This window comes from Lethenteron reissneri, chromosome 57, assembly GCF_015708825.2.
Source record: "Lethenteron reissneri isolate LAM-NWPU_2019-01 chromosome 57, ASM1570882v1, whole genome shotgun sequence".
In the NCBI taxonomy this organism is placed as follows: Eukaryota; Metazoa; Chordata; class Hyperoartia; order Petromyzontiformes; family Petromyzontidae; genus Lethenteron; species Lethenteron reissneri.
Window position 1 is genome coordinate 4,992,988 of NC_083835.1, and position 24,518 is coordinate 5,017,505.

Here is a 24,518-nt window from a genome sequence, read left to right on the forward strand (position 1 = left end):
CATTTATGGACGGCCCCTAAACATGAAAAATAAGTATAGGTTTTACCCCTTCATGCCAATAAAACAGGAGGTAATTAGACGTTCAAGGCACCAACTGGATACCTTTTTGCAAGGCCTCGCCGCAGGGCTAGACCAGAGAACATCAAAAGGCGACCAGGACAAGGACAATGCCACACGTATCAGAGCATTGATAGCTCGGGGTGAGCAGCTGTATCATGGGACACATTTTTGGCCAGTGCTGGATTATCGTAGTAGCAAAAAGTAGCTACATATGTAGTAGTAGCTACATGTGTAGTAGCTACTACTACATGTGTAGTAGTAGCTACTACACATGTAGTAGCTACTACTACACATGTACTACTACACATGTAGTAGCTACTACTACACATGTAGTAGCTACTACTACACATGTAATAGTAACTACGCGCCCCGCACTTTCAAGGGCTCCGCGCTAAATGCTTTCAAGCTATCAATTCCGGTTCGGTGATTCTGCACTTGCTCTATTACTATAGTACTATACCACCTTCAACTTTTACGAACGGCTGGGTGTTTAAGGTTAGCGAGTTGTATTATCTGGCTGTGTAGCAAATGAAAAAATACAATTACTTTACTATGCAAGTAAAAATGTGTTTTAATATTTACGTTTTTTTTTATTTAGGGCCCTTCTATAACATATGCTACAGGCCCCGCACTAGCTAAATCCAGCACTGTTTTTGGCCAGTTTCAAAAGTATGAAAAATAACAATAGGTGTTTACCCTTTCTGGCAAACTAAAAACATCTTCTTATTTTTCACACTTTGATAATGGAAAAAAGTCCCATGGTGTTTATTGTTATTAGAAGTTTTACTACGTAATATGTTTTTTGGGTTAGATCGCGTAAATATATAAATGTGTCGTTAAAACCCGCCACCACCCGACACAGCCAACTAGCAAAGATTGTCACGTAAACAGAACGTGGCCAACTCGTCACTAGTACAGCGCGCCGGTGTGATTATTACTACGACTACTGCTATCATGGAAGGAAACCGCGTCTTTGGGTTTCTAAGCGAGAGAGGTCTGCCTGCATTGGGGAAGGGGGGGGGGAGACACAACACAATGAATATACAACTTTCAAACGAGGCGTTTGGCGCTCAAGGGATTTAATGTTTATTGACAAGATCCGCCTTTGTCGTGTGATGTCCCCTCTCCGCTTTCTCTCTCTCTCACCCCTGGGTTAATGAGAAAGGCTCTTGCCGATGCCCATCGCTTAATTGAAGTAATATTTGCATTTCGTGCAGCTCCACCTCCGGCGGTTGCTCAAAGATGTTGTAGATGATGTCTGTGCGCGTGTGTATCTTGAACTTCTTTCGCACCGTACGTAGACAGCCGTGCTAACGGGAGGTGCGGGGGGAGAGGACGTCAAACAAAACAAACAAACTACAAAAAGCAGTTCTAAAGAAATGAGTTTGTCAATCTAAATATTTAAAAGTGGGAAGGAAGAGAGCGTTCCAGGCGGCCGCAGAAGTGCACCTGAAAGCGCCGCCCGATGCGGTGACCACCGTCGTCTTTGTTCGATGGCTCAGCAGCCAAATAAAATAAAATAAATCACGACGTTTCGAACACAACACGAGCGCCCGTCTTCAGGTGAAAATCGTGACAGCTGCGAAAACAATAAAAAACAACAACAACCAACATCCTCAGAAACCCGCGGGACGCACTTCGTGAGCGTCGTCGCCGTCGCGAAACGCGAGGCCGCTCCCGTACTTCGCACGCGGCGGTGACATTTTTAAATCCTTTATATTAAGTTCGCTTGCTTGCTTGCTTAGGACCGTGCAAATCTTTCGGTCGTTTTTTAACCCACTTCCCGTAATCCAATTGAGCTGACATTTTCCACACAGACTCGTTGTGCGAGACAATTAATGTTCGTGAAATTTTTTTCCCAAAATTTTACACTTTTTAGGACAAAAAAATTATATTTAATTACCAATTGCTTAATGGTGCAATGCAATCATCTGACCCATAGGTGGCAGCCATCTCAAGCCAGAGGACGAGAGGACTCTAGCCGCCACGCATATAAAGGATTTATAGTGAAAAACTTTGTTTTTACGGGTTATACTTATTTTACTCGCTAGCAGCACTTGCCTCCAACAGTCTGTTAAGGCTACACGGGGGATCTTTGTCTTTTGTGCGCGAGTGTTTGCGTGTACGAGCCCAGTGACGATTATCTGGACCGCACCTGGGTATCCCCTAGGTCGACTCAGCCTCAAATGACTACCTGGTGGTGTGTGTAATAAACATCGCCACTAGGGAGACAAAGGCGACCCGGCTTGATGCTGCTCACCCACCCCACTCGTGTGCCGTGCGGGCCTTCATCGGTGCGCTACTCGCGAACAGCGCTTGCCCCAACAGGCTGTGTGAGGCTACACGGGTGATCTTTGTCTGTGTGTTTGTGTGTGTGTGTGAGAGAGAGAAAGACAGAGTGGCCAGGTCTCGCTTTGAAGCCCCTTAAATCAAACGCGAGCACGTGGGCAGGAGGAGGCAATGACCATTCGACCCCGAACCCCCCGCCAGCATGCGTGCACGCCGCTGTGATGTTGAATTTCAATTGCGCCCTCCAGCCAGCCAGCCAAGCCAAGCCATGTGCGCTCATTCAGGGCACGCGGTGCGGGGATTCTTCACCACAGAGCCATGATTGGGAGTCACAGTTACACGGCAGCAATTTAGAGGCCGTCCATAAATTATAAAAGACGATTTTTGACCACCCCCTCCCCCCCTCCCTTCGTTACACGGCGTCACAAAACGTCAGACCCTCCCCCTCTCTCCTCAAATATGACGTCACAAAGCTTTGCCCCCCCCCCCCCAAAATTAAACATGCTTGAAATCGCTTGAAACCATTGTCATTGTAGTGCGTATTCTTAGGTTTTTTCGGTAAAGTCACGTAGGTAAAACATTAAAATTAATAAAAGTTAAATGAAATAATGTTTTACCTACGTCACTTTACCGAAAAACCCTAAGAATATGATGAATCCTTGCAGTCACGAAAGCTTCAAATCTAGAATTGTAGTGCGTATTTAATGGGGCGCTGCACTCTGATGTTGTGGGAGAAAACATTTATTAAAAAGTCTATTTAATTAATTAGAACGTGTTGTCTATATTTATTTAAAGTTGCGCATTTTGATGTGACGTCACATTTCTCAACCCCCCCCCCCTCGTCACACATCGTCACAAATGTCTGACCCCCCCCCCCAGGTGCGTGACGTCATTTATGGACGGCCCCTTAGTACTATAATGGGCCAAGAATGTCAGTGTGTCCCGCGCGTGACGTCACTCCACGTCGACCAGCCCCCCTAATTAATAATCATGAACAGGTGACGTCACTCCACATGCAGCACCCCCCCCCCCTCATTAATAATCATGAGCGGGTGACGTCACTCCACATGTAGCACCCCCCCCCCCTCGTTAATAATCTTGAGAGGATGACGTCACTCCACATGTAGCACCCCCCTCCTAATTCATAATCACGAGCAGATGACGTCACTCCACATGTAGCACCCCTCACTCATTGATAATCATGAAGAGGTGACGTCTTCCAAATAGACACCCTCCCCCCCCAATTAATAATAATTAGCGGGTGACGTCACTCCACATGGGGGAGGGGCGAGGCGCCTCCTCCCCCCTCCTTAGCGTCAACTGACAACCCTCACAGGCATCACTACAAAGGCAGAACCCTCACGTCACGTGGTCTCCGTAGCGCTGCTGTTGAGACATCAAAGTAAAAAGGACGTCATTATGAACAAGGGATTATAACCTTTAAATTACATAAGTCCGTGTCACCGTGCCCTTGCAAATTGCACACGAATGGACGCAATGAATACCACGTCGCACTCTGCTTCTCGCTTGCAAGTTTCAGATTTACTGAAACACACACGTCCTTGGACGGGCAAAAGGCGAGTGGCAAATAATAATACGAATTCGAGTCCGTCATGACCTCTGCCGTCCGTGAAAAAAGTACCGCTTGCTTTGTGGGAAGCGGCGAGTGGTTATTTAGTTATTTTCCGTGGTTATTTTTCGTCTGGTTATTTAGTTATTTTTTGCGGTTATTTATTGGTAAATTTTTGTGGATATTTAATATTTTTTCGTGGTTATTTAGTTATTTGTATTAGTTATTTAGTGGCAAAAAATGTAGTGGTTATTTAGTTATTTTACTAGTTATTTTTGTGATTATTTAGTGGTTATTCTTGAGAGGTTATTTCATATTTTTAATTGGGCATTTAGTGGTTATTTCGTAGTGGTTATTTAGTTATTTTTCTAGTGGTTATTTAGTGGTTATTTTTGTGGTTATTTAGTAATTTTTCTAGTTCGATCTTTTTTCTAGTGGTTATTTAGTGGTTATTTTTTGTGGTTATTTAGTTATTTTTCTAGTGCTTATTTAGTTGTTATTTTTTGTCAGTGGTTATTTTTTACGAGGTGGCCACAGGTGGTGGTGTCATGGGCCTCGACTCCTAATCGGCCGTCCAAGCCTTTGCTGCGTGACCCGCGGCGTTCGTTTATCTTCGTTTGTGCCTTCCAGCAGCCCTCACCACCACCACCACGGCCTGCTCAGCGTGGGGAGGCCTTCATCCAGCAGTGGAGCCACAGGAGGCCTGCGAAATGCGCATTTTGCCGAGTGAGCGCGTGCGGATAGTTTTGTTCAATCCGCTTAACCCGGGGATAGATGCTGTACGAGACTGGTGTGTACAGTGTGTACAGTACTGTTTTACTGGTAGGAACCTCCTGGTTACACCAGCCCACAGGGGATTATTGTGTCCGTCCGTCGTGCATACAAAAATGGGAGGGGCTGGGTGGAGAGGGGAGGATGGGTGGGGAGGGGCTGGGTGGGGAGGGTGGGGAAGGGCTGGGTGGGGTGGGGAGGGTGGGGAGGGGCTGGGTGGGGTGGGGAGGGTGGGGAGGGGCTGGGTGGGGAGGGTGGGGCTGGGTGGGGGGTGGGAGGGGTGGGGCTGGTCACCCCGTGGTGCCCTTATAAAACTCAATGTTTACTCTACTCACGCCGGCTTGTGCCCGCCCTCACAGTCGGGCATATTTGCGGAATACACCACGCCGCCGTTGACCCTGGCCATTGACCGAGCAACCCAACGTTCCTACCAGCTCCCTCCGCAGGAACGTGTTCTTAATGTGACACCTCTGTAATGTGTGCACGTTGCTTGTCATCATTGGCAGCCGTGATCACTCCACTGCTGGATGAAGGCCTCCCACGAGCTCTGGCCGTCTCTTGTGACGTGCGTCTGTATGTATGTACGTACGTTGAACTTCTTTCGCACCGTACGTAGCCAACCGTGCTAATCGGAGGTGCGGGGGTTAAGGACAACAAACTAACGCACAAACAGCAGTGCTAAAGAGATGAGTTTGTCAATATAGAAGACTTGAAAAGTGCATAGCCCCAGTGGTTTCCGAACAGTGGCAAGGAAATGTTAACTCCCTCGCCTGGTGTACAGGAGGTCGTGGGTTCGATTCCAACCCTGACGCCTGCTGCTGCTGTATATTTGGAGTTTCGCGCGATGATGGTTGATGCTCCTTGACGAGATCGGCGAGGTATCGTGGTTCATTTGTGGCAAGAAAGCGCTTTGTGTGTGTGTGTCTAGCAAATCGGAAGCAACTTAACTGTAGGAAAAGAAAAAAAGAAAAAGCGTTTTGTGCAGCGTTTATGGCTTGCTCGACCATGCTAGCCTTAAAGATGCGCTTGCGAACGGACACAGGGAGACAATAAATGAGGACTAACGCACGAAGCAAGGCACGAGAGAGACAAACAGAGACGCAGGTAAATACGGGAAGGGGGAAACGGGGTCACGTGACGCACCACGCTATCCGCCCATGGACAGGATTCAGATACTCGTCACCGACGCTGACCGCTTGCGGGAATCGTTCTCGGGTCTTCGCGCGCGCGGGATTTATCTGCAGAGAGAGAGAGAGGGACAAGCGCGTGCGCACACACGCGCGCGGACTGTAATGCGCCGTGAGCGTGCCTATTGGATGTGAGACGGGTCTTCGTTTTAATTTCGTGAGAGTGGGTTACCTAAGCCTGCTGCGTTACGGGCAGAGGTCGCGAAACGGGTTTTGATTCCTTACCCGTACCCGGCCGCACCAGGGTCGCAAATGGGTACTCGTACCCGTACGGGTACCCGTTCCCTACCCTACCCGAAATGAGTGACAAACGGTTACTCACCAGTGACTCACGGCCTACCTGTACCCGACCGCACCAGGGTCGCAAATGGGTACCCGTACCTGGCCAGGTACGGGTAGCTGGGTATCGGGTAGGGTACCGGTATCGGGTACCCGGTTGCGACCTCTGGTTACGGGCGATCTCCCAACCAACGCGGCCACTCAGCGGCGGGGTTGTCATCAGCATGCGCGATGATCTGTCACTCGACGCGTGATGCTGTGCACGTTCGAAGCGCAATGGCCTCTCCGGTTGCCGGGTTGGCGGTGGCTTTTTTTTTTTTGGAGCGGGTCTGCGGTCGTGTAAATGTCTTCCGATCCTCGCGGCGAATGCGAGGCGAGAGATTCATCGCGACGGCACGGTGCAAACTAAACGATTCAACCGCAAACATTTATTTTATCTTGCCAGGTAAGGCCCACTGAGCTGTACAGCTCCTCTTTCAGAAGCGACCTGGCCACAAATGATGGCTCAACGAATTGGCCCCGTCATTTGTAAATTGATATCAGCTGTTGAGACCTAGAAGGTCAAAAATGGTCCAATTTGCTTTCTTAAACGGATGCTGAAACTAGGCAACGAAAGAATGTTGTTTTTATTTTACCAGGTAAAGCCTACTGAGCAATACAACTTATTTTTTCAGAAGCGACCCGGCCGTCACAAATGAGAGCTCAACTAAGTGGCTTATCACCTGGAAATTTATAAGCAGCAGCGAAAAAATCTGAATAATGTAAATAATCTAAATGCGCGACGTTGATGCTAAATGTGGAGGGGGGAAAACCAGAGGACCCGGAGAAAATCCACGCGACCACGGGGGCAGATAGAGACATGCACAAACTCCAAATATACAGCAGCAGGCATCAGGGTCGGAATCAAACCCACGACCTCCTGTATACCAGGGGAGGTAGTTAACATCTCCTAGCCACTGCAGCGCCCAACGTGAAGACAGAGTAATTGCTCTTGTTTGGGTAAAAACATACTACGATCTAAAATCTTTTCTTTACCAGGCAAAGCCCACTACGTTTTTATGTATTTTTTGTAATAGGCGACCTCTGCCATCGAAGCGGATTATTATCAACACATGTGGTCATTAATCATTTCTAGTCGTAGCCAAATAATCGAAACGCGCGTGTCTGAATGTGGAGGTGCAAAACCACTGGTGGAACCCGGAAAACAATCCACGCGGTGAGGGGGAGGGAGAGAACACATGGGATCGAACCCACGACATTCCTGCGTACCGGACGAGGGAGTCAACCCATCGGTACAGCATTTCCACAAAATAGGCCTGGGACCACGCGTTGAAGGGATTTATCAGGAGTTGTTCCCAGACGGGATCTTCCTAGGAGGGCAATGTTTTGGCACGGTGTTGTGCACCACGCCACGTCCAAAAATGTTTTAAAAACTGTGAAATCTTGGCGCTATGACTCATCATCGTCCATCTTAAGGGGGGTGTTTTCTTTTTTTTTTTCTCGAGATTTCCTCTCTCGCTCTCTTCTCGTGTCTCTCCGCCCCCCCCCCCCCAGGGTCATTAATAATTTCAAGACAAAGCTATCGCGTTCCAAACGTTGCCCGTCTACACGAAGCCCTCTCGCTCACTCGCTGTCGCGCCCTCCAATCTGCTCCCCGCCTGACGTGACCCCAGAAGCTGCCGTTTCTGGGACGCGGAATGACACGAGCTGAGCGCATCATTATTTCGCAACGCTTCCCCCTTCTGTCAGTCCGAGCGGGTTCGAGGTTTTGGCCAACGGTGCCCGATAAATCTTCTCCTTAAATCGCGTGAATGTGAACGTGCCGTTAAACCCCTCCGCCACACGCCACGTAGACAAAAGGTGAGAGTTCTAGATTTGAAGCTTTCGTGACTGCGAGGATTCATATTCTTAGGTTTTTTCGGTAAAGTCACGTAGGTAAAATATTTTTAATAAATAAATAAATAAATATTCAGGGCCTACCTTGGCTCCTCCCACCCTCAACCAGTATATATACAAGGACTGTGTTCTTGGAATTTCTCTTACTTGATACAGCAATCGTGCTGTGACGGTTCCACCTGAAGACGGAAGCTGGTGTTGCCTCCAAAACGTCGTGATTTTTATTTTATTTTTATTTTACTTTTATTAATTTAGATTTTATTTTTTTATCTACGTGACTTTACCGAAAAAACCTAAAAAGGTGAGAATCAATTACGACGTGATGACACCGCCTTGCCGTTATTTAAGACCGCGGACAGGAAGACCTCTTGGCAATTCTAGATTTGAAGCTTTCGTGACTGCAAGGATTCATACTCTTAGGTTTTTTTCGGTAAAGTCACGTATGGTAAAAAATAAAAAAATAAAAAAGTAAAATAAAAAATATAACATAAATAATAATAATTGAAATAAAATAATAATTCACGACGTTTCGGAGGCAACACAAGTCTCCGTCATCGGGTGGGACCGTCACAGCTGAATTTACTGTATTAAGTGAGTAAAAAATCCAAGAGGCAAGCCCTTAAATACAAGTTAATACAAGTCTTGACAATTCCAAAAAAAGTTGCCGTGATCACCAGCGAAAGCCACCGCGTTCGCCAATCGCCAGCGAATGTGGTGGGTTTACTCAGCAGCACACAACCGGTTGTGCTGAAGTAGCAACGCATTATCACGTGACAAACCTTACTAATTGGCTGTGGAGGTCATTAACCGACACGTTCGTATTAACGCGATCTAACCGTGAGAAAAAAAAAACCTGAAATTCGGATTCTATTAGAATCATCTCCTCGCCGGTGGCTTTAAAACCCTCTTTTTTTTCCCCACGACCGAATTTGACATCCACGCGCGCGCGCGCCGTTCCGCTCGGGACCGCTTTGACCTTCATCCAGGCGACGAGCGCCGCCGATCGAGCAATGGGCAATCAACCCCACGGCGGCAAAACTTGCGGACGCATTATCAACGCGCATCTCCCTCCGCCGCGCGGATGCATTCTTTCCGCCGACGTCCGCTCGCCCCGGTTTGGCAACTGCGGCGTTCGGCGGCTTGCCGAGAGAGGTTTCTGTCCGTGCGCGAGTGAGAGGAATCCAAATTAACCCGCCCGCTCGCCCGCCCGCCCGTCCGCCCGCCCGCCCGTGCCCTCCCTCCACCTCCGTTAATCCTACGGTGTCAAGGATGGCAAAAAAAAATATGCCCGATGGTGCCAATAATGCGACGTCAGGCGACCGGCTCGCGTGTTTTTCCCGGCCCAACCGATTGACCGCCAGCTGACCCCGGCGCCGCGTTTTTGGCACGGCATCGCCCCCCACCCCCCATCGCTCCGTCAGTGATCGCGGATCCGACCGCCAAACGCGTCGGTAATCGCCCGGGTGCGTTCGCTCGCTTCTAAAGCGAGAAATTCCCTCCCACCTCCCACGGCCCCCCCCCCCTTCAGCGCTTTAATTTATTTTTTGTCGAGCCACCTGCTTGCGCACGGAGATACTGTCACCTGTCATCTCCCACGGACGTTCGCACGTCGACCTGCCTCGGTTGTCCGACCAGTCGGCAGAGGTCGAAAACGGGTTTTGATTCCTTACCCGTACCCGGCCGCACCAGGGTCGCAAACGGGTACCCGTACCCGGCCGGGTACTGGTACCCGTTCCCTACCCGTACCCGTACCCTACCCGAAATGAGTGACAAACGGTTACTCACCAGTGACTCACGGCCTACCCGTACCCGGCCGCACCAGGGTATCGGGTAGGGTACGGGTATCGGGTACCCGGTTGCGACCTCTGCCAGTCGGACACGCGTAACCGTCGTGGTAAAAGCCGATCCCGTGGAATGGCAAAAGCCGCGCCGAGCCCAAGGGACTGCTTCTTTCGGCAGGGTCCTGCCACGTTGGGGTGTCTCTCTCTTTTAACCCTTTCCCGTTCCGATGACGTTTTTCTCCCTCCGATTCCGTGCCGGAGTCGCAAGTGAAGGGCCACGCGGGTGGGGCGTGTGCCATGGTGTTGCCGGCGGTCGTGTCGCTACGGTTCTCTGCGGCCAGTAACGGCGTCTTTGAAAACGACGGCGCTGCCATTCGCTGCCGCTCGCGCGTTACGAAAATTCGGCGGTGAACGGGGGACTCCCACCCGCCCGCCCGCCTGCCCGCCCGCAACCCTGCAACTTGCAAGATGTCTCGGGAACGGGAAAAGGGCTCAGATGTTTTCAGACAATTTATGAGCGCTTACACGCGCAGAAAACCCACGCTCACGGTGGGGCAACGCTGCCCTCCCCCCGTACAGATGGCAGCAGATGGAAATGATTCCGCACTTTCCTGTACCGCGCGCTCCCGGCGAGACGGGCTCTAATGCACCTTAATTCTAGATTTGAAGCTTTCGTGATTGCAAGGATTCATACTCTTAGTTCTTTCGGTAAAGTCACGTAGGTAAAATCTTTTAATTAAAATTAATAAAAATAAAATAAAAAATAAAAATCACGACCTTGATGCAGCAAATCTGGCTGTGACGGTCCCACCTGATGACGAAGACTTGTGTTGCCTACGAAACGTCGTGATTTTTATTTTTTATTTTATTTTTATTAATTTTAATTTCATTTTTTTACCTACGTGACTTTACCGAAATAACTAAGAGTATCTTATGGACCTTCTTGGCGGCCGCGGGAAGGGAGTTTTGCGGCATCTCTGTGTGATCCGCCAAACCTGGCTGATGCCTTCCCAGTGCTGGATCACAGGCAGCCGCGTGCAGCATATCTCCTACCGCCTGTGTGCGTGAGCGAGTCCCTTCAAGTGATCAACGTAGAGTTCATCTTCTTGGTTCTTTCAGTAAAGTCACGTAGAAGGGAAGTAATAAAATAATAAAAATAAAACATAATAAAATAATTCTCACGACGTTTCGGCCACAACGCAAGTCACCTGAGGACGGCTACTTGTGTTGTGGCCGAAACGTCGTGAGAATTGTATTTTATTATGTTTTATTTTTATTATTTTATTACTTCCTTTCTACGTGACTTTACCGAAAGAACCAAGAAGATGAATCCCTGCAGTCACGAAAGCTTTAAATCGAAATTCAACGTAGAGTTGTTCACCTCTGATTTTGATTTCTCGTGTGCATGTTTATGGTTGTCTTTATGATAAGTTATTGATGGTATTTTTAGTATTTTTATCATCACCACCACCACCACCACCACGATCCATGGGTAGATAGCTGGTAGATGTCCACTACATATTTCGTCATTTTTAGAAAGTAATATAGTGTTTTACAGTTCATGTATATCTATCTTTTATTATTTTTTATTAAATATTTTTTAAAGATTATATTACGCTTATCTCTTTTTAGAATCCCTCGTTTTTGTTAGTTTAGATACTCTCTCAAATAGCGTTTTGCTTTTTCCATGAATGCTTTATAAAATAAATATGTATTTTAAAAGAATGTACACCACAGTAAATGTCAAACGCAGCAAGCAAATGCACCAGTCTTGTTTTTTTACCTAGAATACACACAACGCATATACCCGCACCCCAGTGTGTACACGGTGGTATCCAGATATCTTGTGACCCCCCCCCCCCCAATTAATTGACCCCAAACATTGTTTCTCCTTATTTTTTCGCCTGAGGACGACCGCTTGTGTTGCGATCGAAATGTCGTGATATATTATTTTTTGTTTTATTTTATTTTTCTACCTACGTGACTTTACCGAAAGAACCAAAGAGTATGGATTCCTGCGGTCACGAAAGCTTCAAATCAAGATCAAATCAAGATTGTTTCTCTTCTTTGCCTCTCACTTTCCGTTTTAAATCAACGGTACTTTAAGAAAAATATATATTACGTTTTAGAGAATTAAAATAGGGGTCACGAGACATCTGGACCAAGCTGTACAGGGACAACTCTACTTACGAACGAGTTAGGTTCCAGAGGTCTGTTCGTAAGTCCAACTTTACTCCTGTCGATTCCCAACACGTTGTACAGCATGTACACTAAACACGGGGAATGGCGTTAACAGTTGTATAATCTCCTGGAGATATCGATGCCACTGGTTCTTCACGTTCTGCAGATGTAGATGCCACTGGTTCTTCATGTTCTATAGATGTAGATGCCACTGGTTCTTCATGTTCTGTAGATGTAGATGCCACTGGTTCTTCACGTTCTGTAGATGTAGATGCCACTGGTTCTTCACGTTCTGTAGATGTAGATGCCACTGGTTCTTCACGTTCGGTAGATGTAAATGCTACTGGTTCTTCACGTTCTGTAGATGTAGATGCCACTCGTTCTTCACGTTTTGTAGATGTAGATGCCACTGGTTCTTCACGTTCTGCAGATGTAGATGCCACTGGTTCTTCACGTTCTGCAGATGTAGATGCCACTGGTTCTTCACGTTCTGCAGATGTAGATGCCACTGGTTTTTCACGTTCTGCAGATGTAGATGCCACTGGTTCTTCACGTTCTGCAGATTTAGATGCCACTGGTTCTTCACGTTCGGTAGATGTAGATGCCACTGATTCTTCACATTCTGTAGATGTAGATGCCACTGGTTCTTCATGTTCTGGAGATGTAGAAGCCACTGGTTCTTCACGTTCTGTAGGTGTAGATGCCACTGGTTCTTCACGTTCGGTAGATGTAGATGCCACTGGTTCTTCACGTTCTGTAGATGTAGATGCCACTGGTTCTTCACGTTCAGTAGGTGTAGATGCCACTGGTTCTTCATGTTCTGTAGATATAGATGTCAGTGGTTCTTCACATTCTGTAGATGTAGATGCCACTGGTTCTTCATGTTCTGGAGATGTAGAAGCCACTGGTTCTTCACGTTCTGTAGGTGTAGATGCCACTGGTTCTTTATGTTCTGTAGATGTAGATGCTACTGGTTCTTCACGTTCTGTAGATGTAGATGCCACTGGTTCTTCATGTTCTGTAGATGTAGATGCCACTGGTTCTTCACGTTCTGGAGATGTAGATGCCACTGGTTCTTCACGTTCTGCAGATTAGATGCCACTGGTTCTTCATGTTCTGGAGATGTAGATGCCACTGGTTCTTCACGTTCGGTAGATGTAGATGCCACTGGTTCTTCACGTTCTGTAGATGTAGATGCCACTGGTTCTTCACGTTCTGTAGGTGTAGATGCCACTGGTTCTCATGTTCTTCAGATATAGATGCCACTGGTTCTTCACGTTCTGTAGATGTAGATGCCACTGGTTCTTCACGTTCTGTAGATGTAGATGCCACTGGTTCTTCACGTTCTGTAGATGTAGATGCCACTGGTTCTTCACGTTCTGCAGATGTAGATGCCACTGGTTCTTCACGTTCTGCAGATGTAGATACCACTGGTTCTTCACGTTCTGCAGATGTAGATGCCACTGGTTCTTCACATTATGTTGATGTAGATGCCACTGGTTCTTCACGTTCTGCAGATGTAGATGCCACTGGTTCATTATGTTCTGCAGATGTAGATGCCACTGGTTCTTCATATTCTGTAGATGTAGATGCCACTGATTCTTCATGTTCTGTAGATGTAGATGCCACCGATTCTTCATGTTCTGTAGATGTAGATGCCACTGGTTCTTCATGTTCTGCAGATGTAGATGCCACTGGTTCTTCATATTCTGTAGATGTAGATGCCACTGATTCTTCATATTCTGCAGATGTAGATGCCACTGATTCTTCATGTTCTGTAGATGTAGATGCCACTGGTTCTTCACGTTCTGCAGATGTAGATGCCACCACCGCATCCATTGCGCGGCGGTTGAACTTACGACTATCGGTCCGAACAGGCAACTGGACATACGGACCAGGTTTTTTCGTATCTCTGAAAGTTCGTACGTCGAATGTTCGTAATGAGAGGAGAGTTCGCACAGTGCTTTACACGGTGTGTGTGTTCGGTAACTCAACGCGTTCGTCAATGACACCGCGTTTTGCCTTTAAAGGAAACAAAAAACAATTGTACGTATGAAAGGCGACGTTTCGACAACGGCTCTTATCCATGGCACGTAAATACGTTTAGGTTCAGGGGTCGGCAACCAAAGTAGCAAGAAGAACCAACATTTTTTTTCTTCAAATTGAGTAAAAAATACAACCAACTCAATATTTCAAGAGGCGCGTGACGCACCGTGTGGCGAATACGAGACGGTGGTGGTCCCCCTTCAACAAGTGGTCACTTAAAGAGCCACCACACGCAGTTCCGGAGCTACGGGTCACCGACCCTTGTTCATGGTAAACTGGACTCCCATGGTGAACTGGACTCCCATGGTGAACTATACTACCATGGTGAACTGGACTCCCATGGTAAACTGGACTCCCATGGTAAACTGGACTCTCATGGTCAACTGGACTCACAGGGTGAATTGGACTCCCATGGTGAACTGGACTCCCATGGTGAACTGGTCTTCTATGCAGTCCCTCCAGAAAAACGCGGAGTTTTTTGGTGATTGTTGCGGGCAAAAATCGTTGATTATGCGGCACGTTTTCTTAAAAAATGCGATGGAATATGCGGGATATTATGCAATTTTATGCGATTAAATTGCGGGAACTTGCAAAAACTGCGGTTTGATGAAAAAGAGAAAAAAAAGTGATTCCCCCAACACCCTATTCACTAGGCTACTACTTTAATGTAAAGAGTCATTTCTTATTACTTCCTATGATAAGCAAGCATACTACATCACAGAAAGTGCTGGGAATATTTAAGTTCTCATCTTGTTTTATTTCAGACCTTAACAAACAGATGGCTCAAACTTACAAAACATTGAGTCGAACAAATTCTGTAGCTTTACAAAATGAATATGCTACAACTTCTGTAAAAATGAATAAATAAAATATTAAAAAATAAAATGTGTGCTTCCTGTTTTACAGAGGTAGCTATACAAAACAGACATCTTCTGTTAAAATAAGTGTTTTCAGTGCACAGTAACGTAAGCAATACAGTAACAGTACAGTCTTACAGTAATGTAAATTTACATACTACTAACAAAAAGTGCAATCTTACAACTGTAAAGTTGCATAAACTCTTCATCATGGTTTCATTGGCATCGCGGGGTATGCAGCTTTTCAATGATATCGCGTAATGAGTGACGTCACTTCATAACGTTCCCATGGCAACAGGGGAAATGGCTGCGCTTGTGTGAAGTAAACGCAACATTTTTCAACTTTCTGCTAAGATATATGTGACTTTTTGCAACGAAAATGCGGGGATTATGAAATCATGCAAGCCCGCATATTTTGCGCGCGGAAATCTGCAATTTATGCGGCGAAAGTGCGGCGTATTTGAAAAAACGCGCCCCCCGCATAAATATGCGGACTTTGGCTGATTTTGCGTGGAATCTTGCGATCGCATAATCGCGTTTTTCTGGAGGGACTGTCTATGGTGAACTGTACTCCCATGGTAAACTGGACTTCCATGGTGAACTGGACTTCCATGGTAAACTGGACTTCCATGATGAACTGGCCTCCCATTCTGGACTTCCATGGTGAACTGGACTCCCATGGTACACTGGACTACCATGTTTAACTGGACTTCCATGGTAAACTGGACTTCCATGCTGAACTGGCCTCCCATACTGGACTTCCATGGTGAACTGGACTCACATGGTGAACTGGACTCACATGGTGAACTGGACTCACATGGTGAACTGGACTCCCACGGTAAACTGAACTCCCATGGTCAAAGGCTCAGCAACCAAAAAATAACAATCCCGAGCCGTTTTTGTTGCCGTCGCGAATTCTGCAACAACAACAACAACAACAAAAAACCACTCTCTCTCAATATTTCAAGAGCCGCGCGACGCACGCGACGGACATACGAAAACAGTGGCCCATCGATGAACAAGTCGCGATGAAGCGGGAGGTGGGTGGGTGGGTGGTGGTGGGGGGATCCTTAAAAAAAATCGCACGTGGCTCCCGAGCGCGCGTCAAATCGAAGGGGACAGAGGGAGAGAGGAGAGAGAGAGGACAGAGAGAGAAGAGAGAGAGAGAAGGGAGAGGGAGGGAGAAGAAAATAAAAACCCCGACGTGACCGAATCCGCGCGGCCGCGGTTTGTAATTTTTGCGCCGCGCGGAGACAGCGACCGAGAGAGCGGCGCAGAGGGCGGATCGACGGCACGCGCAGAGCCACCGACACCTCTTCTTACTCCTCTTCGTGAAGAGACAGCCCCCCACCCCCCACCCCACCATCCTCTTCTTCTCGCCTCGGTTTCTGTCACCGCCTCCTGCTGTTTTACAGCCGCTCTTCCACCACCTCCTCCTCCCGTCTCTACCGCCCTCTCCATCTTCTCATCGTCCTCCACCGCCACCTTCACTCCTCCGCTACAACTGCCTCCTCCTCCTCCCCACTCACCTCCTCTTCTACCTCATCTTACTCTAGCACCACTGATTTGTCATCTACCACCTCCACATCCTCCTGTTCCCCTCCTCTATCGCCTCCTCCTCTACCACCACCTCCTCTACCACCTCCTCCTCTACCGCCTCCTCCTCTACCGCCACCTCCTCTACCGCCTCCTCCTCTACCGCCACCTCCTCTACCGCCTCCTCCTCTACCGTCTCCTCCTCTACCACCTCCTCCTCTACCACCTCCTCCTCTACCACCACCTCCTCTACCACCTCCTCCTCTACCACCTCCTCCTCTACCACCTCCTCCTCTACCGCCTCCTCCTCTACCACCTCCTCCTCCTCTACCACCTCCTCCTCTACCACCTCCTCCTCTACCACCTCCTCCTCTACCACCTCCTCCTCCTCTACCACCTCCTCCTCTACCACCTCCTCCTCTACCACCTCCTCCTCTACCACCACCTACTCTACCACCACCTCCTCTACCACCACCTCCTCTACCGCCTCCTCCTCTACCGCCTCCTCCTCTACCGCCACCTCCTCTACCGCCACCTCCTCTACCGCCTCCTCCTCTACCGCCTCCTCCTCTACCACCACCTCCTCTAACACTTCCTCTACCACCACCTCCTCTACCACCACCTTCTCTACCACCTCCTCCTCTACCACCACCTCCTCTACCACCTCCTCCTCTACCACCTCCTCCTCTACCACCTCCTCCTCTACCACCTCCTCCTCTACCACCTCCTCCTCTACCACCTCCTCCTCTACCGCCTCCTCCTCTACCGCCTCCTCCTCTACCACCACCTCCCCTACCACCTCCTCCTCTACCGCCTCCTCCTCTACCACCTCCTCCTCTACCACCACCTCCCCTACCACCTCCTCCTCTAACACTTCCACCTCTACCACCACCACCTCTACCACCTCCTCCTCTACCACCTCCTCCTCTACCACCACATCCTCTACCACCACCACCTCCTCCCCCCTCTTATCTCTCTCCACTTCCAGCCAGAATTAAACTTCTAGTTTGGACCCCGGATCGCCCGCCCGCGAATTCCACCTGGCGACAGCCCTCAGCGCGATTTCCGCTGTGATTCATTCCCAGGCTTTTTAGTTCGCTTTCGCAAACAACAACAACAACAATTATAATAATAGATATTTATCGTTTTAGCGTCACCATCGGTTTTATCTTACAGTGTGGCGGTCGTGACGAATAGGTTTTATATTTTTGTTCGATTATCCGCAAGCATTTAAAACCAAAGCCACGGCGCAATTATTCGTTGGATTATTAATATCTGGGAGCGTGGAGCGGTGGTCGAATTTGCGACGTCCGGGTGACTGGCTGCGAGGATCTTTCTCGCTGCGGCAGAGTGGAGGTGCGGGGAGCCCTGCCTCCATCGCCTCCCGCCGTCATCATCATCAGCAGCAGCAGCAGCATCGACGACGATGATTTTTCATCCGTGAGACCTCCGGTTGCTGTCGCCGTATGACGCTCTGAGCTGATCAAGCGCAGCGAAGTCACTCGGGGTGGCGGCGATCGCTCCGAGGGAGACGGACAAAGCGTTGCCTGTTCGAGACGCGGCACCGCCCGAGACCCAGCGGCGGCAGCGCTCGGCCAGCGGATCCTCCTCCGAAACGTCGGCGGGATGTGCGTGCGCGCGCTTGCGTGCGCGTAGAAATTTATTTCTCGCCGTACGTAGCCAACGGCGCTAACCGGAGGTGCGCGGGGGGTGGGGTGGGGTGGGGGCAACAGATGCTCCGGTCGGTGAGACCGAGCGTGCCAAGATCGACTCGGATCGCTCGTCTCTCCGCCCGCCCGCCACGACCAAAAACGTCTCCCTCCTGCTCCCTCTCGACTCGTGATCTCAGCTCTCCCCACCCACCTCCCCGAGTTCGAACCGCCGATTCGAACTCGGAATTGATGGTCGTGGACCCGAGTTCGCCCGTGTCCCGCAACTGGAAGCGCCGTTGGGGCCGCGTCCGAAAAAGTCCGGCGGAGTGGATGCCGTGAGACCGGCTGGAACGGAGCAGAGCGGCATCGATCGATCAACCTCCGCCGGACTCGAACCCTGAGATATCGAGAGGCTCGGCAAACTGCCCGATCTCAACTGCGCAGACTCGAGCAAACTCTGCCCTGGCTTCAGCCACTCGCTCCGTCATCGAGTTGACTTGATTGGACTTTGAGCGGACGACTCGATCCGACTTTGGCGACACGGAGCAGGCCTGCTTGCTCTTCTCAATCTGGCTTTGCCGGACTCTTGCTACGTGGACTCGAGTCAACTCGACCCCTGCCCGAGCTGCACAGGCCCCGAGCTACTCAACCAGACTCGGTATTCGGCCGACGCGTATTCCTCGTCCACATTGCTCAAATTGGACTTTGCCATACGCAGCACTCGGGAGCTTCCCTCGATTTCACCTGAGCGTGGACCCACCCTGACTTATCCGCGCGTTGCCTCCACCTCCACCACCACTGCCACCTCTCGGCGCATCGTCCAGCGCCAATCTTCATCATAGCCACCGCTGCCGCCACCACCGCGAGCCCATGCCGGTGCCACGCGGCGGACCGGGCGACACCAAGCCGTCGCTGGACTGCTTCTCGCCCATGCTGTGCCACTGCAAACTCGCCTGCACCAACAGCACCATCTCGCTCATGTTCGGCTGCAAGGTGGGCCCAGCCAGATGTCTCCGCGTCTCCCTCTCTGTCCGTGTCGTTCTCTCTCTCTGCTATCTCTCTCTCTCTGCCTCTCCTGTCTGGCGAGTGACATGCCGTGCCCTGTAAGGGAGACGGGGCGGTGGGGATGCGGGGTGGTGGGTTGGAGGAAACTTGTTTTCAAGAGGTGGCACGGAGCGGTCAATTTTATTGCAAACCCTCTCGGCGAATGTCGGACGCTGAACGGAACAGGTGTGACGGTGCGATCTGCCATCTGTACGATGTTCCGCTCCGCTCTGGCTATCATCATCCCCTGTGCACACGGGGAAAAGCCGCGATGCTCGTTGTATGTATGTTGAACTTCTTTCGTACCGTACGTAGCCAAACGGGCTAATCGGAGGTGAGCCTGGTCTCATGAGTTGTATGTATGTTGAACTTCTTTCGTACCGTACGTAGCCAACCACGCTAATTGGAGGCTGTCCCGGTCTCATGAGTTGTATGAATGTTGAACTTCTTTCGTACCGTACACAGCCAACCACGCTAATTGGAGGCTATCCCGGTCTCATGAGTTGTACACATGTTGAATTCCTTTCGTACCGTACACAGCCAGCCGTGCTAATCGGAGGTGCTTAATTGTACCTTATGTTTTTGGCATTCTGGTCACCTCCTTTTCAACATTTTTTTGACTTGGCTTTATAAAAATGTGGCGGGAGGGCTGAGATTTTATCTGGGGGCGGGGGCTTAGCCCCCCCCACCTCCAGCTTCTCCCAACCCCCTGTCACGCACACCACTGGGCTGGAGAATGATAAATGGAGCAAATGAATAAACTAATTGCGGAGTCGTTTCGTTTCATCGCCGAAAGCCAACAACGGTTCGAGAGAGGGCCGATACGCCCTCGTCGTTATTCAGCAATGGTTAACAACGTTACGCATTTCAGCGTTTGTTTAAATCCGCTGCCGGATGAAGGCCTCCCCATCGCCGGGCCAGTGTTGCTTCCATCATCCGTCGGCCTCAAAGGAACTCTTCTTTTTTTGGTCTATTAACGCGTAGCAGGCTTTCGCGACCAATATTATTCATAATCAACGTTTTTGGGTTTAGATCGCGTTATTTATAAATGTGTCGTAACCCTCCACCACCCGACACGGCCAATCAGTAAAAAAGTGTCACGTTGACAAAAGACAATTAGTTCACTGCTTTAGTTGAAATTGTAAATGTTGTGGTTTCACGCTTCAACACACCGGTGGGCTAAAGCAGTGAACTATTTGTCTTTTGTCAACGTGACACTTTTTTACTGATTGGCCGTGTCGGGTGGTGGAGGGTTACGACACATTTATAAATAACGCGATCTAAACCCAAAAACGTTTATTGTGAATCTTCTTTTTTTTTGGGTCAGGCGGTGCCCTGCCAAACTTTTACAGCCGGCGGATAATGCGGCTGCTGCGGCTACTGCAGCTGCATGTCCATCCAAAATGGAACAATGTGCAAGGTATTTTATTCAGTATTAGAAACATGCGTTTAGATTATTTATTCGTCCGCTAGAATTGTCCGATGGATAAGCCACGCCGTTGAGCGATCATTCGTGATGGTCAGGTCAGATTTGAAGCTTTCGTGACTGCAAGGATTCATACTCTTAGGTTTTTTCGGTAAAGTCACGTATTTGTTTCTTGCTGTGGTTGTCCCACCTGATGACGGACGCTTGTGTTGCGCCCGAAACGTCGTGATTTATTATTTTATTTCTATGATTATTTCTATCATTTTATTATTTATTTTATTTTATTTATTTTTCCCTACGTGACTTTACCGAAAAAACCTAAGAGTATGGTCAGGTCACTTTTGAAAAATAAGTGAATACCTCAGTGGGCCTGGGAGGATGGGGATGGTTTAGTTTTATTTGTTTGTGTTTGTGCGATTTGTTTACCTTTCTTGTACTTTTCACTCCTATCGTGTTGTTCTATTGTTTGTTTCGATTTAAAGCTTTCGTGACTGCAGGGATTCATCTTCTTGGTTCTTTCGGTAAAGTCACGTAGAAGGGAAGTAATAAAATAATAAAAATAAAACATAATAAAATAAAATAATTCTCACGACGTTTTGGCCACAACGCAAGCAGCCGTCCTCAGGTGAAGAATGGTGGTGTTTCATTCTTCACCTGAGGACGGCTGCTTGTGTTGTGGCCGAAACGTCGTGAGAATTAATTTATTATGTTTTATTTTTATTATTTTATTACTTCCCTTCTACGTGACTTTACCGAAATAACTATTGTTTGTTGTTGTAACGTTCTTAGCCACCCCGACTGTACATGCGTGACAAAGAGCTTCATAGCTCATCAGATTTCACGAGTATAAATACATATTCTGATTCTGATTGATTTTGCATTTGGCTGCTGCTGTAAAAAAGAAGTCTTTCTTATTTTCACTTCTGAAAAAGAGCTCTGTGGCTCAGTGGACCTTACACGTGGTTAAATACAAAATATTTCTAGATTTGAAGCTTTCGTGAATGTTTCATACTCTTAGGTTTGCTTTTATGGCTTTATTTTGGTGATTTCGAAAAGTTTTTTGGTTTGGCCATGTTTGTTTGTTGTAGTACGGAGTTAGACTGATGGCCTTAATTTAAGTTGGCTCGTGGTTGTTGTTGTTTGACTTGCATCCCACTGGGATTTTTGCACGCATCGTTGGTGTACGGTGCTTTTTCTGCAATATTTTGCTGTCTTTTCTTAGATTTTTTGTTTGCACATAGTAACATAGTCACTTTAAGATGTTTTCTTGCTCATATTTTAGTTTTTTGTTTTTTGTTTGTTGCGGTTGCACCCGATTCAAGCGCCGAATGGCTCACGGGGCTACACCTAATAATTGAACTTGAACTTGAGAATCGACGCGCGTTTAGAGAGTATTTCGCTACTGCTGGAAACTTCCACGTGATGAAGAAGCCGCTTTAGGTTGGGCTATAATTTGTCTCCTCTCTTTAACTTTCCATTCGCGAAGGAGATGTGGGGGCGTGTCGGCCCGTTGATGTCCCAATGCGGCAGTCTTCCGGGGAATATTTAAAGCCAGGAGGTGCTATGCTTTGGGGGGGGGAGGGGGGTCTCGAACGAGGCGTTCGATTTGCATTCTGCATCGGTCGCCCAGTCGCCCACCGTTGCATTTCATCGCTAATTGAATTGAGACGAATGGCAGTGCCGGCGTGTGCCCGAGCTGCCGCGTCCTTCAAGGCAATTAGCTACCCCCTCTCCTCGTCGTTATTTAGTACACGGGTTGATTTACAAATACCGTGGTGCAAGGGCTTGGGGGGGAGGGAACAAAAAAAGTAACGAAAAAAATCCAACTCAGGAACGTTCGCATCTCAAGAAATGAACACCGGCATTTAAAGGGCGTGTGACCCCCCCTCTTCACCCCTCCCGCCCCCCCCCGCCCCCCTCCCGTCGGTACATCAACATGACTTCAGAACTGGGCTGCGGGTGCAACGTTCCGAGTTTCTTGACGCTCGTGAATTGGCTGCAAACGTCTTAATCCTTTCCCGTCCCGAGACGTCTGCAAGTTGTAAGGGTGGGAGGGTGGACGGGCGTCCCGTCCACCGCTGAATCTCGGAATGCGCGAGCGGGCTCGGCGTTAATCTTGTTTGGAGAGGCGTAGTAGCGCCGTTTCTTTGTAAAGACGTCGTGCTCACCGCAGAGCACTGTCGCGACACGACCGCATTCTACGATCGCCGGCGCCAAACTGTGCCACATGCCCTCCCCGCATGGCCTTGTGGGAGACTCGATACATCTTCCGACCTGAAGACGTACCGATGGAGTTATTTTATTTTAGATTTTCTTCCGATTCGATGGCGATGACGTACACGCGCGTGCACCTACGTCATCGGAACAGAATCGGGAGAAGAAACTGATGACGCACACGTAAGTTATCGGAATGGGAAAGGGTTAAGGAAGCGTGTCAAGCGATAACGTCAGACGCCGGCGCCCAACGACACGAGACTCAACCCAAAAAACACATGACGCAGCACGACCGCGAAAAAAACCTACGCAGGCAATGTTCAAGTTTTACGTTTAGTTTGATTTGTTACACTGATGATGGATGATGATGACGATGCTCTTCAGCCAGTTGCCACGTGGGAGATCTGCGGTGCTGCGTGAGCTGCAGCAACAGCAACAAAAACAAAAACGTCGATATCGCAGAGAATGAGTCCAGCAGGGTCCTGAATGAATGTTGCGCAACTAACAAACGAAGCATTCAACGGTCGTGAACTCGACACACGCAAATCACAACAAAACCAGTGCACGTATAACGAGAGGGCGAGAGGCGCCAGAAAAACGTTAGGTAGGGGCGCAAGTAAGCCCAATATTTTAATTCTAGATTTGAAGCTTTCGTGACTGCAAGGATTAGGTTTTTTCGGTAAAGTCACGTAGGTAAAAAAATAAAATTTAAAGTTAATAAAAGTAATAATAGAAATAAAATAAAATAATAAATCACGACGTTTCGGAGGCAACACAAGTCTCCGTCATCAGGTGGGACCGTCACAGCCAGATTTGCTGTATCAAGTGAGGCAAAGATTCCAAGATACAAGTTCTCAAATACAAGTTAAGGGGTGAGGAGGGGGGGAGGGGCCTATCTGAATGTGGTAGCCAATGAATGTGTAATGGTGTTAACTACTCGCTGTTCGCAAACTGTGAGAGAGTGGATCATAAACAAGGTTTTCCCGCTCAATCAAACGGTCAGGGTCAAATGGGGTGAAGTAGGATCCAAACGCCAGATTGGGAAGGACCAATCGGAGGGTTCCACAAGGTGGCCGGGGATTGGACAACCCAGTCACGAACAGGTATAAAAGCCAGAGCGCTGAGAGCTCTTGGCCAGTTCTGCTACACGAAGACCCAAGTCGGCCGAAGACATCTAGGACCCTGGACCAAGCCCTCCAGCCCTTATCAGGGCTCGGGCTCAGAGTAACCAGTGGTCGGGGAGAGATCCCCTGGTCCAGCCAGAGGACGCTGGGAGAGCAGGGAGATTAGACAGCCTGCAAGGTCCGGAGGCTGTGTCTCCTCAGGGTAACGGGTGAGGGGACCATATACCCCCTTTGTGTGATAGGGACTGTGTACTAAGACAATAAACAGTGTGTGCCATAAAGAAGTTTAGAAGTCCGTCCTTTACAACACTACAAATGGAACAATCGCGAATTGAAAGGGACGGCGACGTCAGACGTAGCCCTGTGATCGCATCTTCCGGGTTACCGTTCACTTGGCACAGCATGATGCACCGCTCGCCCACAGAGTTCCAGGTGGACATTTGTTCGTCTCGCGACGTGACGCCAAAAGCACAAATGGAATATGTATCTGGCGGCGCTTCAACAGCAGCGGTCATGATGAAACACCCTCATCTTGATTTGAAGCTTTCGCGTCTGCAGGAATCCATACACGAGCGTCCGTCATCAGGTGACGGACGCTTGTGTTG

General features: G+C 48.8%; 1 protein-coding gene across 7 annotated transcripts in view; it reads left to right on the forward strand.

The window, feature by feature from the left end:
- Positions 1–24,518, forward strand: part of LOC133357261 (disks large homolog 2-like) — a 466,648-nt gene that overhangs the window by 110,223 nt on the left and 331,907 nt on the right. The window contains exon 1 of one of the 7 annotated variants that reach the window (XM_061575119.1): positions 18,575–19,098. The exons of the other annotated variants lie outside the window; for them this stretch is intronic. Within the exon in view, the coding sequence (XP_061431103.1) occupies positions 18,976–19,098 (123 nt within the window). The 5' untranslated portion in view covers positions 18,575–18,975. Of the gene's footprint in view, positions 1–18,574; positions 19,099–24,518 lie in introns of those variants that run through there. 7 annotated transcript variants of the gene reach the window in all.